A 15,103-nucleotide genomic window follows, 5' to 3' on the forward strand; every position below is an offset into this window, starting at 1 on the left:
GCTGGCCGAGTCAAATTTATTCAGAGTGAGAGGCTGTGCTTCAGCTGTTTGAGTTCTGGCCATCAATCCAAGAGCTACAGTAACTGGATGGTCTGTGACACCTGTTCAAAACGTCACCCCACATACCTACAAGAAGATCGCTCAAAACAAAAACAAGAACCAAAGAGAGAACAATCTAAGGAACTAAGTAACAGTAAGGAAAGAAAGTTACAGTCAACACAACTACAAGATGTCACCAAGGAAACCACATCCAACAGTTGTGCAATATGGCAATAGTACCTAGGCTTCGACAATTATACCTGTCTATGTATCAACGCTAATTGATTTAAGCAAGGAAGTTCTCATCTATTCTCTTCTAGATACACAAAGTGACATTTCATTCCTTCTTGAGGAAGTGGCAGATGTTCTAGATATGAACATAGAACAAGTGAAGCTGAAACCATCTACAATGTCATCAAAAATGACACTTGTACCCTGTAAAAAAGACTCAAAGGCCTACAAATAAGAGTACTATTCTCCTCTAAGAAGATCACAGTGCCAACAGCTTACACTCATGAATTCATCCCTGCTAATCGGACACACATCCCAAGTCCAGAGAGCGCCAAGGCATGGCCTCATTTGGAGCATCTTGCAGAACACATTGCTCTGCAAAAGGAATGTCAAATTGGTCTGCTGATCGGGTAAAATTGCCTATAAGCTCTAATGTCTAGAGACGTTGTATGGGGAAGGAAAACCAATCCTTTGCACAGAAAATTGAACTAGGTTGGAGCATAGTCAGTTATGGTGACCCATGCGAGTACAACGGTGATGCAATTGGAATAAGGCATTGCATCATTGTAAAGCAAGTGACACCTGAACCCAAACCAACAGTCAAGCTCAAAAGTGATGTTCACTATGTTTGCAAGCCTCTGCTCAAAGAAATGATCACTCCAAGTGATATAATTAAGGTGCAAGAATCCAATTTCAGTGAAAGAGTTGGAGGGGAGGTAACTGACTCTCAGGAAGATCTCCACTTCTTGACTAAGCTGTAAGATGGACACAAACATGATGGTCATTATGAAATGCCCTTACCCTCCAAACAAGACAGACCAAATCTACCCAATAATAAGTCATGTGCTATTCAGCGTGTAATGTGCTTGGAACGGAAGCTCAAGAGAGACCAGAAATACTACTCAGGCTGTGAACTTCATGAAAGACATTATCACTCGAGGCGATGCAGAAAGGGTCCCAGAAGAAGAACTCAACAATCAACTAGTCTGGTATATTCCCCACCACAGGGTATACCACTCTCAAAAGCTTAGGAAGATACGTGTTGTCTTTGATTGCTCAGCAAGGTTCCAAGACACATCATTGAATGACCACCTTCTTCCTGGGCCAGAGCTCACAAACACCTTTGTGGGAGTTCTTTGTAGGTTTCACAAGGGCCCAGTTGCTATTATGTGTGATGTGGAATGAATGTTCCATCAGTTCCATGTAAGGCTGGAAGACGACAACTACCTGAGGTTCTTATGGTGGGAGAACGGTGATCTTGGGTCTCTGCCATCAATTTTTCAGATGAAAGTCCATCTGTTTGGGGCAGCCTCTGACTAGACCAAGCTAGTCAAACTAGCCAGACTAAGCTAGTCAGACTAGCTTGGTCTAGTCAGAAAGGCACGAACTGGGGAAGCCTCTTGGATGAGAGGCGAAACGTCTTCACGGCTATATACCAAGTCCAGTTGCACTTGATTCAACTCCTTTGGATAACCATGACCTGGATGAATGAGAACATTCACAGACATGTTCGAGAGGCCTAATAGCAGATCAGCTTGTCACTTCAAATTGGTTTATTAACCCAGACTTTCTATGGAAAAAGGAGCTACCTATGGGCGATGTAAAGGTGGGAGAGGTCATTGACAATGATCCAGCACTTTGAAAGGCCCAGGTGCTCAACACCAAAGCCAAGGAAGACAGGACGTTGAGAGACCGCCTGTCAAAGTTTTCTGACTGGAAAAGAGCTGTCCAAGACATTGCTCATCTCAAGCACCATGCTAAGCAAATCAAGGGTCTCAAACCTAAAATAAGTGAAGCCACAAGTATTGAGGAAAGACAGGAAGCAGAGCTTTTCATAATCAAATTGGCCCAAATGGAAGCACTCAGCAGTGAAATCAAAAGTATAAAGCAATGTAAGGAAGTAAAACCCAAAGACAAAGCAAACAAGTTACACAAACTAAGTCTATTCGTAAAGTACGGTGTGCTCAGGGTTGGAGGACATTTGACAAGATCTGGCTTTCACCCACATATCAAACATCCTGCCACTGTACCAAAGGCAAGTCATGTGCCTTCTTTACTTATCAAGCAGTACCACAAAAAGGTGCATCATCAACGAAGAGGAATAAGTGTAAATTAATTGCGATCAAATGGAATATGAATCATAGGCTGCAGCAGTGCAGTTGCCTCCCACATTTACAAGTGCACAATGTGTAGAAAGTATAGAAAGAACACACGAATTCCCAAGATGGCAGATTGCCAGAAGAAAGAATGGAAATGGAAGTGACACCGCCATTCATATATTATGGCATAGATTGCTTCGGACCGTTCTATGTGAAAGAAATGAGAAAGGAAATGAAGATGTATGGTCTTCTTTTCGCCTGTATGTGTTCTAGAGCCATACATATTGAAATGCTTGATGATCTTAATACAGATGCTTTCATCAGTGCATTGAGTGCATTCATTGCAATATGTGGAAATTAAAGACAGCTGAGATGTGATCAAGGCACCAACTTTGTAGGTGCAAAATGAGAGTTCACAAATGCAATGAAGGACCTGGCTCCAGAGCAGTTGAAAGAGCACGGATGTGAGTTCATAATGAACAAGTTTAAAAGTGATATTGCATTGCCCGTTTGAAGATTTTGTTTGTTCAAGTGGACTTGGTTGTGTGCAGCCAGTGAGGTATGCTTACTTACATGTTTTATGTTTTGTTGCACATATTTATAGTTAGGTTTCTACAGTTTGTGTGTGATATGAAGGTGTGTTTATTCTGTACACTGTCATGTATTTGAACAGTTTGACGATGGATTTGATGACAGTGATGTTGACTGAAGTACAATTAAGATGAATAAATCCATCAGTAACAGAAGAACCACGGTTTCGTATATTTCCTGGAGGGAGGGATAACATTTGACCCTAGTAATTACTGAGGCATTTACATGTGCAGAAATCTGGGAAAAGCATTTTGTAGTGTCATTAATCCCCGAATGCAGTCTTTTCTAATAAAACAGTGCCTTGAGTAAATCCCAAATTGGCTTCTTGGCAAAACCTAATCATATTTCCTCTCTCCAGACTTTAATTGGAAGAAAAAAAAGAACAACAATTCAAAGGAAAATATTTATATTCTCTGGGTGAGGGTAGATCTTAAAAGTGCTTTCTGACATGATGGCTTGTTCCACAAAATTCTAAAACGCAGCATTGGAGGATTGGAGGTAAAACATTTCATCTAATAAAATTTCTAACAGTAAATGCGCAGTAAGGATTGGCAAGCTGAAAACAGACTTCCTTAAGAAGGAAAATGGATGAAGATGGGATGTAGCTTGAGTCCAACTTCAATATAAATGACTGCAACAGAACTAGACCAAGCTGATATCCCTGGCCACCACACAGACACCAGATGCCTTCTTTACTCAGACATCGTGTTCTTTTATTACCCTACAGAAATATGTTTGCAACAGAGCTTTATTTCTCTTAGAGGCTTACTGTCAGAGATGAGCACTGACAGCCAATCTGGATAAGACCAGTTATGGTCTTCCAGTAAAGACTCAGGTCCAGGTCATGCCATGAAAGAGCACTACAGATACGATATTTGCTTTGAGAATGTTGATTGAGAAGTATAGAGAAGGCCAGAAGGAGTTAAATTGTGTCTTTGTGGATTTAGAGAAAGCATATGACAGGGTGCTGAGAGAGGGTGTGTGGTATTGTATGAAGAAGTCGGGAGTTGCAGAGAAGTATGTCGCAGTGGTGCAGGATATGTATGAGGGAAGTGTGACAGTGGTGAGGTGTGCGGTTGGAATGACATGGGTTCAAGGTGGAGGTGGGTTTACATCAAGGAACAGCTCTGAGCCCTTTCGTGTTTGCAATGGTGATGGACAGGTTGACGGACGAGATCAGGTAGGAGTCTCTGTGGACTATGATGTTTACTGATGACATTGTGATCTGTAGCAAGAGTAGGGAGCAGGTGGAGGAGAGCCTGGAGAGGTGGAGGTATGCACTGGAGAGAAGAGGAATGAAAGTCAGTAGGAGCAAGATGGAATACATATGTGTGAATGAGAGGGAGGACAGTGGGATGGTGAGGATGCAAGGAGTAGAGGTGATGAAGGTGTATGAGTTTAAATACTTGGGGTCAACTGTCCAAAGTAACGGGGAGTGCAGAAGAGAGGTGCAGAAGAGAGTGCAGGCAGGGTGGAGTGGATGGAGAAGATTGTCAGGAGTGATTTGCGACAGAAGGGTACCAGCAAGAGTTAAAGGGAAGGTTTACAAGATGGTTGTGAGACCAGCTATGTTATATGGTTTGGAGACAGTGGCACTGACAAAAAGACAGGAGGTGGAGCTGGAGGTGGCAGAGTTGAAGATGCTAAAATGTTCATTGGGAGTGACGAAGAAGGACAGGATTAGGAACGAGTATATTAGAGGGAAAGCTCCGGTTGGACGGTTTGGGGACAAAGCAAGAGAGGCAAGATTGAGATGGCTTGGACATGTGTGGAGGAGAGATGCTGGGTATATTGGGAGATGGATGCTGAATATGGCGCTGCCAGGGAAGAGGAAAAGAGGAAGGCCAAAGAGGAGGTTTATGAATGTGGTGAGAGAGGACATGCAGGTGGCGGGTGTGACAGAGGAAGATGCAGAGGACAGGAAGAGATGGAAATGGATGAGCCGCTGTGGCGCCCCCTAACGGGAGCAGGCTAAAGTAGTAGTAGTGAAGACCCAGGTCCCAGGTAAACAGGTATAACTTTCTATATGGAGGACAAACTCTTCCACAAAGCAGCAGCTATAATCATCTGGGCATCAAGTTAACCTCAGCAGGGAGTTTCAGCTTAGCCATCAAAGTACTTTATGAAAAGGCCAGAACAGCTTTATATTAGGGCTGCAACTAACGAAGCACCAAACCAACAAATGTGCAATAAAGATCACCTCTAACCTGTTCCACCCCGCTTATCATCTTTTCTAGCAAATTCTAAACGAGACACAGACCTCGTGATCAGCTCGTCCACTAACCTAAAAGCCATGTATACTTGTTGAGAACAGCCTAAATTTGGATGTGTAATACCACTTAGAGGGTTTATATTGTGGAGTAATCTGGTATCATATTACTCCAGTTCGTATCCAGTCTGTCAGTAATGTGTCTGATGAAAGGACGGAGAGGCAAGAGTCTTAAAGCTTACCTGAACCAGGACGAAATAGGCTCTAAGGTCATCTTTGGTTCGAGGCCTGAAAGTAAAAATTAAAAACAAAAAAAAAATGGAATGTTTTTCTTAAAACTGAATCAAACAGCCCTCATACAAATTATTGGTTTGTTAACGCCACACAAAATTGCACTAAGTCATCCAGGGAGATTAAGACATTGTAAAACAACGGGAAGTAGTAACAGCCCAGGAAAACAAGAACAGGAGAATGTGGAATGAACTGAATGATATTCAGATCACCAGAGAAACGGCACACGGCACACACATTTTAAAAAAGTGGGAAAACAGGATGAGCTCTCGTTGGCGATAACTCGTTAGAACAGCTGTATCAAAGAACATGACTGTTAAATCCACATTATTGACATTACACCTTGCAACTATATCATATTTTAGTCGTGTGAAATATATTTCACGATACTTTATTGTAGTCAAAGATGGAAGCTAAAACATATGTCTGTGCTCCGCCATAGGAGGAACTGATTTTGGTTCTGTATGCTCGCCGCCATGTTTTTGTCATTTCCACTTACTGACCGACCGTGAGTAAGAGAAAGGGTAAAAATCCAAAAGTCATACTCCTTTGTCCAACTAGGAACCTGATGTCTGCTCTTACACAACAGTAAAAAAACAGCTTCCAGGGATCAGAGGTGCAGAATGAAACGTCCTCTGTTTTTTGTCAAGCAGCAGAGCAGGTGGCGGGGCTGGTAATGGACACAGATGTTCTTACCCTTTCCACTCCCTGAGCAGACTGTTGATAATCCCCTTCAATACGGACTTCTGGATGTCCTGAGGCTAAACACAGATGTGCACATAAAAATAAAAATACACACTCACAAAATAGTAAGAAACACCAACTTTTGAAAGAAGGGCCAAAACAGAGTTGAGTTTGCATTGTACATGTGTGTGTGCACACACACACGTGTGTACATGTTCCCCCCCCCCATTTTTTCCTCCCAAGTTGTACCCGGCCAATTGCCCCCCTCTTCCGAGCCCACCCCCGTCTGCCGATCCGGGGAGGGCTGCAGACTACCACGTGCCTCCTCCCATACATGTGGTAGTCGCCAGCTGCTTCTTTTCACCTGACAGTGAGGTGTTTCACCAGGGGGACGTAGCACGTGGGAGGATCACGCTATTCTCCCCGGTTCCCAAACAGGTGCCCTGACCAACCAGAGGGGGCGCTAGTGTGGCGACCAGGACACACACCCACATCCGGCTTCCCACCCGCAGACACGGCCAATTGTGCCGGTAGGGACACCCGACCAAGCCGGATGTAACACAGGGATTCAAACCGGCGATCCCTGTGTTGCTAGGCAATGGGAGTAGACTGCCACGCCACACGGACGCCCCAAAGTTGGCAATATTTTGAACAGCGCAGCGATCTTAAAGCTGGGGAAGGCAACTTTATTTCAGTGTTCATATCCCGGGTTCACACGCACACACTTAAAAAACTGTGTGTGTCTACTTGTGCATGCATGCACGCATGTGCTTTTGTGTGAGAATGGGGGAAAATGTGTGTGTGTGTGTGTGTGTGTGCAGGGTTTGTACATACTGTGCCGAGAAGGGCATCATAAACAGCGTTGACAAACTTGGCATTGACCCCTGAGTCGTCTATGGTGTTATAAAGTCCATTCGCCTCCCTCTGGGAAAGGAGAAAGAGAAAGAGCGAGAGACGGGGGAGGCAGACGAGGACAGAGGGAGAATGGGAGGGTGAGAAACATAAGTAAAGGCAGAGAGAGAGACCAGAAGAGAGAGAAAAGATTTAAAAAAAAAAGTTTCCAATTGTTAACAGCATTACTATGGCTGCAGAAACTTTAACAGCATCAAAAACTATTTTTCTCATAAGCAGCATTCTGCTAAAAGCCAGACTCAGCCCCTCTCTGTGTGTGTGTGTGTGTGTGTGTGTGTGTGTGTGTGTGTGTGTGTGTGTGTGTGTGTGTGTGTGTGTGTGTGTGTGTGTGTGTGCCGAGTGTCAGACAAAACAACGTTTGTGTTCAAAACCCTCAAAACGTTTCTCTGGCAAAACCGAAGACTTTGGAAAAATAGAAGCTTACGGCAAATTACTGAGAGATAGAGAAGCCGAGAGACGGGGAGACCAAGTAGGACCAAGAGAGTCAGAGAGGCAAAGAACAGGACAGACGAAGAGACGGAGAGACAGCGTGTTTTAGACCATTTTAGATAACTAGATGAGTTGTGTTTTTGTATGAGAGGACATTTGGGGAAGGGTGCGTCCGTTTACTTCCGTTTCCGGTGCAGGAAGATGGCGGCACAAAGTCACGTCTGCGGCGGGCTCACCCGGGACCGTCCATGCAGTGTCTTTGTCTGCGTCTATGTTTGTCTTTGTTTGGTGGCTGGGAGAGCTGGCGCTGGATCGGCTGGGAGAGCTTGGTCTCCAGGCAGGGCCCTGGTCCCTGGGCCCAGGGACCAGGGCCCTGCCTGGAGCTGTGCCCGAAGAGGTAACACCGAGGGCGGTCTAACAGGATAAGGTAGCGGGGCAGGCTAAGCCAACTGCTAGATCATGCGGACCGGCAGTTCTGGTAACACCGAGGGCGGTCTGGCGGCGGCCTCGCCTAGCCTTGACTGTGTTTTGGGTGTCGTCGTGTGGCGTGCGGGGAGGTGTGTCGAAGGTGTCTGGCTGGGAGAGCTGGCGTTGGATCGGCTGAGGGAGTTCGGTCTGCTGCGTCCTGCAGGCCCAAGGACCACGGCCCTGACCGGAGCTGCACCCGAAGAGGAAACAGCGAGGGCGGTCTGACAGGATGCGGAAGCGGGGCAGGCTAAGCTAATTGCTAGCCCATGCAGACCGGCAGTTCAGACAGTCATCCTGGCTGGCGTCCGTTCTCCTGGGCAGTGATTTAGTTCCTGTTTAGTTTAGATATACACTACCGTTCAAAAGTTTGGGATCACCCAAACAATTTTGTGTTTTCCATGAAAAATCACACTTATTCACCACCATATGTTGTGAAATGAATAGAAAATAGAGTCAAGACATTGACAAGGTTAGAAATAATGATTTGTATTTGAAATAAGGTTTTTTTTACATCAAACTTTGCTTTCGTCAAAGAATCCTCCATTTGCAGCAATTACAGCATTGCAGACCTTTGGCATTCTAGCTGTTAATTTGTTGAGGTAATCTGGAGAAATTGCACCCCACGCTTCCAGAAGCAGCTCCCACAAGTTGGATTGGTTGGATGGGCACTTCTTTGAGCAGATTGAGTTTCTGGAGCATCACATTTGTGGGGTCAATTAAACGCTCAAAATGGCCAGAAAAAGAGAACTTTCATCTGAAACTCGACAGTCTATTCTTGTTCTTAGAAATGAAGGCTATTCCATGCGAGAAATTGCTAAGAAATTGAAGATTTCCTACACCAGTGTGTACTACTCCCTTCAGAGGACAGCACAAACAGGCTCTAACAGGTACTATTTAATGAAGATGCCAGTTGGGGACCTGTGAGGCATCTGTTTCTCAAACTAGAGACTCTAATGTACTTATCTTCTTGCTCAGTTGTGCAACGCGGCCTCCCACTTCTTTTTCTACTCTGGTTAGAGCCTGTTTGTGCTGTCCTCTGAAGGGAGTAGTACACACCGGTGTAGGAAATCTTCAATTTCTTAGCAATTTCTCGCATGGAATAGCCTTCATTTCTAAGAACAAGAATAGACTGTCGAGTTTCAGATGAAAGTTCTCTTTTTCTGGCCATTTTGAGCGTTTAATTGACCCCACAAATGTGATGCTCCAGAAACTCAATCTGCTCAAAGAAGTGCCCATCCAACCAATCCAACTTGTGGGAGCTGCTTCTGGAAGCGTGGGGTGCAATTTCTCCAGATTACCTCAACAAATTAACAGCTAGAATGCCAAAGGTCTGCAATGCTGTAATTGCTGCAAATGGAGGATTCTTTGACGAAAGCAAAGTTTGATGTAAAAAAAATCTTATTTCAAATACAAATCATTATTTCTAACCTTGTCAATGTCTTGACTCTATTTTCTATTCATTTCACAACATATGGTGGTGAATAAGTGTGACTTTTCATGGAAAACACAAAATTGTTTGGGTGATCCCAAACTTTTGAACGGTAGTGTATGTGCAAGTTTGGATATGTGTGTTCTTGTAGTTCTTGGATGTGTGTTTTTGTCTTTGTGTTGCGCTGCTGTGGGCCGGGGGAAACGATGTCGTTTCATTTCATTTGCGTAATTGCATGAAAAGAAATGACAGATAAAGTGTTTCCGATTCTGATTCCAGCACATACGTGCAGAGTAAGTGTTACAGAAGGGTATGGCGGACCAGTGACTCCGACATGGGACTAGTGAGATGGAGTGCCGGGCTTCCACAGGTCTATTTTTGATCAATAAAAACTGCTCACTTCATTCCTTCAAGTGTGTCGTTCAACCTAAAGTGTGTGAACTGTGTCACAGCGCCATGGAAATTTCCCTTTTTGGTATTTGCCAGGGGAAACACTGAGAGCACGGGATAAGGGGCATTCAGGGATGAGGGAGGGTCAAGTAAAACGCATTTACGTAGTCCTATATCACAGCCTCAAGAAGGCTTTACTTCCACATTTCATTCTCCAAAACAAGGTATAGGCTTACTGTCCATATATCAAACATCTGCAAAAATACCTAGTCCTTAGCTATTATCTACGAGATGACTAAAAGCTCAGATACTTGGTCCTTAGCTATTATCTACGAGATGACTAAAAGCTCAGATACTTAGTCCTTAGCTATTATCTACGAGATGACTAAAAGCTCAGATACTTAGTCCTTAGCTATTATCTACGAGATGACTAAAAGCTCAGATACTTAGTCCTTAGCTATTATCTACGAGATGACTAAAAGCTCAGATACTTAGTCCTTAGCTATTATCTACGAGATGACTAAAAGCTCAGATACTTAGTCCTTAGCTATTATCTACGAGATGACTAAAAGCTCAGATACTTAGTCCTTAGCTATTATCTACGAGATGACTAAAAGCTCAGATACTTAGTCCTTAGCTATTATCTACGAGATGAATAAAAGCTCAGATACTTAGTCCTTAGCTATTATCTACGAGATGACTAAAAGCTCAAATACTTAGTCCTTAGCTATTATCTACGAGATGACTAAAAGCTCAGATACTTAGTCCTTAGCTATCATCTACGAGATGACTAAAAGCTCAGATACTTAGTCCTTAGCTATTATCTACGAGATGACTAAAAGCTCAGATAAGCCTCGAAAGACAGCCACTTCCTAATATTTCACACTTGTGATCTTAATCATTTGCAAAACCTTGAATATCCCCCTTGTTTCTCATACAGTTCTCTTTCTTGCTTATTATCAACTTCAGTGGTAAATGGTCTGTGACTCAGCCCAGCAGGTCATTCTTTAGCGTATGGACTGCCAATTTATTTATTTATTTATTTTAAATGTTTCCCCTTTTTCTCCCCCGCTGTATCTGGCCAATTACCCCACTCTTCTCCGAGCCATCCCGGTAACTGCTCCACCCCCCTCTGCCGATTCAGGGAGGGCTGCAGACTACCACATGCCTCCTCCCATATATGTGGAGTCGCCGGCCTCTTCTTTTCACCTGACAGTGAGGAGTTTCACCAGGGGGACGTAGCACGTGGGAGGATCACGTTATTCCCCCCAGTTCCCCCTCCCCCCGAACAGGCGCCCCGACCGACCAGAGGAGGCGCTAGTGCAGTGACCAGGGCACATTCCCATATCCGGCTTCCAATTCCAATTGTGTCTGTAGGGAGACCTGACCAAACCGGCAGTAACACAGGGATTCGAACTCGCCACCCGGACGCCCACATTTCCAATTTTACTGCTAGAGATTCCTTTTCACCCTTGAACTGCACGCAAACTACCGACTTTCTGGCATCGTTTCCACATATGTACGCATCCGGTTATTTCTCTATGCTACTGTATTTTTTTTTCCAGAACACCGTCATACCTGATTGGTTAAGTCACAAAATTCAGCCAAAACAAATCAACAGTAAGTTACAGCTGCGCCATAAAACACATATAACCGTATGTTACAGAATTAAATGCATTTAATTTTTTGTTATGCTTGTTTTTGTTTTTTTGTTTTTTGTTCTTACCAAGGCTACTTGCTTAATGAAATCCTTTACAAGCGTCTTCTGCACAGACATGGGAGGGGGAGGGCCGGTTAATGGGCCAGTCAAACTCTTCGTCGACTAGGAGCCTCGGGACTGATTAATCGACTAGTCAATTAAGAGAGGTCAGCCCTAGTGCAGAGACTACTGAGCCGACTACCGAGCCAGTCTAGAGTAAAAAGGAGGGAGATAAGCATGTTTTGTCTTGGACAAGCGTCGCAGCAGAATCTGCAAGGTCAGCTTGACTGATGAAAAAACACGGGCCACCATTGGCCAATGAAATTTCAGCGGCCCTTTAATGCTCTCGAGTATGCTCAATCCTCTCGAAACTTGCCATCTACGTTCTAGTAATAACAATACGTATTCTCTCTTCTAAATATCAGGATCCCAGAGACCAGAAATGCCACAGGGATAAAACCAGCACACAGGTCCACATCATGCCTAGGCCTCGCTGGTCATCAGGTGCTTGGAACTCGCCAATTGCCGCTTGTGACTATATTTCCTATCTTATTACTTGGGCTGGTCATGGCAGCGTACCCTCTGGCTTCCAGGGGAATAGCTTGTCCAATGTGTTGGTTTTTCCACTGGCACTTTCGGCCGCGCCGAGTCAAACCGTGCCGCGTTGATTTGCATTTCCACTACCCGTTTAAATGTGCCGAGTCTGGCCAAAGCGGGCCGGACCCGCATCCAAGTGGGCTGCAGGGAAATCAGATAGGCTTTGTCTGTTCAGTGACTCCTCTAGATGGATTTCATCTTCCCGTCTTCATTTTGCCATCTCCTTGGTGAATACCGCCAAGGAGATGGTTGTCACAAAACCACTTTTACTGCACTTGCTTTAGTAATTACCATGATGGAGGCTCACTAGGCTGCTGTCATCTGTTGGCCATAGACACAAACTGCAATGAAATGCGACACTGCTCTGCTACAAATTATAACAGGCTGCAGCACACAGTCTTCAGGGGGCAGTATATACATACACACTGTCCACAACATAACTATGTTGCTCCCTAATAGTACAACCGATAGCAACACCTAAGCAAAAAAAAAAAACCTACACGTGAACACCATGGTATTCATCACGCAGTATTTATAGACACATTGGCCACATTCACAACATAACACTATGCTGCGTGTGTAGGAATACATAGAAGCAGTTTTCAAAACACGTATTTATTTATTTATTCGATCAGCCTTCCTCATGGCTGCTCAACCTTTTCGGTGGGTGCTCGAGCACCCATGGGATCGGGGCCTAAGGTAACAACAGCCCGAAAATCCGTAATGATAAGTAGCTGGCTACCAGCCATTGCACAGAGCAACAGAAAACAGTGCTAAAGAGGGCAATGCTTTTTTTAAACGCCGTCGATTCAAGCCAAGTCTGTCATCAGTTAAAGTCAAGCCTTCGAGCGGGTAGCCCTCTTCTAATGGAAGCACAAATCCCCGGCGTGCTGGGCTGACTCGCCGAGTCAAACCGAGTCAAGCCAAGCCAGCACATGAGTATGGAAAAGTGACTATGGTGGTCCAGTAAAACTCACTGCAATACTGAGGGTCTGTTCCAATCTAGGAGCCAACTGATGATTCATGTGAAAGTGGCCACCGCAGCGAAGGCCGGCTGAGCTGGATCACACCGCCAGGTATGAAGACCTTGAGCTCGGCAATTAGGCTGAGCCTGCACTCGGGTAGCACGGCATCACTCAAGGCACATTCGTCAGTTGCCTCTGCGAGTGACAAATCTTGACACCTTACAGCTTCCCCTGAGAAATGTGGGGGGGGGGCAAGTGTTCTTCATCTGGTGGCCTTTCTTGAGAGGCTGTCAACTCGACAACCGCTAGGAACACCTCCCTGTCACTGTCAGCAGTAGGTTTACTCAGTACATTTATTAACCTGAGGCTTCGTGGTCTTTCCCCCATTTGTGTGTGCCACTGGCAGAGGCTCATTCTTCCATTCAGCCGCTCCATAACACTACAGTGCCAGCCAGCTTCCATGTTGTACAGAATAACCTGTATTTAGCAACGGGTGATAGGTGTGTGTAGTGATCAAAGTGCTCACATTCTCTACCATATGTGGTAATTCTGTCACTGAGAGGCAGGTTTTTTGAGTTACATAAACAACGGTTAATTTTAAATGTGCAGATGCCAAGAGCGCAGAAGAAAAAAAAAATCTTCCCAAGTTCAGCTCCCCTGGGGAAACACAGAGCACAGGAAAAAAATATGTTCAGAAAAGCGGGAAGGAATAGGCTTACTATCCAAGTCTGCAGTCCTTTGGTCCAGATGCAATAACCTTGATTGAGAGAAACTGCAGTAATTCATAGTGCCTGTTTTATTTCATTCTATTTTACGTTATTTTGTCCATTTTAAGCATTTTATTTTATGTACTATGCATCGTGTAGCCTATTTTATGCACTAATAAACCGCATGGTTTGTATAGTATGTAATTAAAGTGTGTGCCTGGTGAGGCCAAAGACCAATTTCCCGCCCTGGCTGGACAATTAAGTTAGAGCACATGCTTCTGGGGGTTTCTCCCACTGCCAAAAAACACAGATAACAGCTCAGGTAAACCGCAAAATACAGTCACTTTTTAATACTCCACTTAGACGCTTGTGCTCATAATGGTTTACCAACGAGAATAGACTGCAAGTTTTTACATCAAACAGCACTATTTCCATTATTTTCTGCTTATTCAAATTAAACCAAAATAAAATGTCTTCAATAGGAACGCCACCGACCCCCATACCTTCTACGCAAGCGTGGGGCTTGGTAACACACCACAGTTGTGCTCTCCCCAGGTTTGGACCGCCTGGCTGTGGGGGAACTGCTGGTTCACCACTGTGCCAAACTGGTGCCAGTTAGCAAATGTAAGTTTGTCTATTTGTACAAGATGAACACAACCTGGTGGCTCCACAACAGTGTGCGATGACTTTTTTTTTTGCATATATTTAGAAGGGTTTTCTTGTGGAGTACTTCCTCATTCGAGTCAAGGATCTGATAATAGCAGGTTTCTTTTTATGGCACTGATCGTCAAGTCAGCGGCACGGTGGTGCAGTGGTTAGCGTAGTCGCCTCACAGCAAGAAGGTTCTGGGTTCAAGCCCCCGGGGTCGTCCAACCTTTGGGGTCGTCCCGGGTCGTCCTCTGTGTGGAGTTTGCATGTTCTCCCCGTGTCTGTGCGGGTTTCCTCCGGGGGCTCCGGTTTCCTCCCGCAGTCCAAAGACATGTAGGTCAGGTGAATCGGCCGTACTAAATTGTCCCCTAGGTATGAATGTGTGTGTATGTTGGCAATATGTGTGTGATGGTCTGGCGGCCAGTCCAGGTTGTCTCCCCGTCTGCCGCCCAATGACTACTGGGATAGGCTCCAGCATCCCCGCAACCCTGAGAGCGGGATAAACGGCTCGGAAAATGGATGGATGATTGTAAAGTCATTTGGGACTATTTGTGTCATACAAATTAACTTGATTAGTTGTGCTTTTTGTTTTGTGTGTGTCCGCTAGTTTGACGATTCAGTTAATGTAGTTTGTTTTGTCGGTGTACATGTTTTATGTGTTTTAGTGTGTGCATGCATCTATATGCCTGCACTAATGTTTGTGTTTGTGCATCAA

The 15,103-nt window shown here is 44.7% G+C and overlaps 1 protein-coding gene across 1 annotated transcript in view; it reads right to left on the reverse strand.

Moving 5' to 3' along the window:
- The window catches only part of hectd2 (HECT domain containing 2), a 102,330-nt gene that overhangs the window by 70,490 nt on the left and 16,737 nt on the right, over positions 1 to 15,103 (reverse strand). Inside the window, exons 5-7 of the mRNA XM_056291632.1 lie at positions 6,979 to 7,068; positions 6,157 to 6,221; positions 5,412 to 5,457 (exon numbers count right to left, since the gene is read on the reverse strand). Coding sequence (XP_056147607.1) covers positions 5,412 to 5,457; positions 6,157 to 6,221; positions 6,979 to 7,068 — 201 coding nt within the window. The remainder of the gene's footprint in view (positions 1 to 5,411; positions 5,458 to 6,156; positions 6,222 to 6,978; positions 7,069 to 15,103) is intronic.

The sequence above is a fragment of the Lampris incognitus genome, chromosome 13 (genome assembly GCF_029633865.1).
Source record: "Lampris incognitus isolate fLamInc1 chromosome 13, fLamInc1.hap2, whole genome shotgun sequence".
In the NCBI taxonomy this organism is placed as follows: Eukaryota; Metazoa; Chordata; class Actinopteri; order Lampriformes; family Lampridae; genus Lampris; species Lampris incognitus.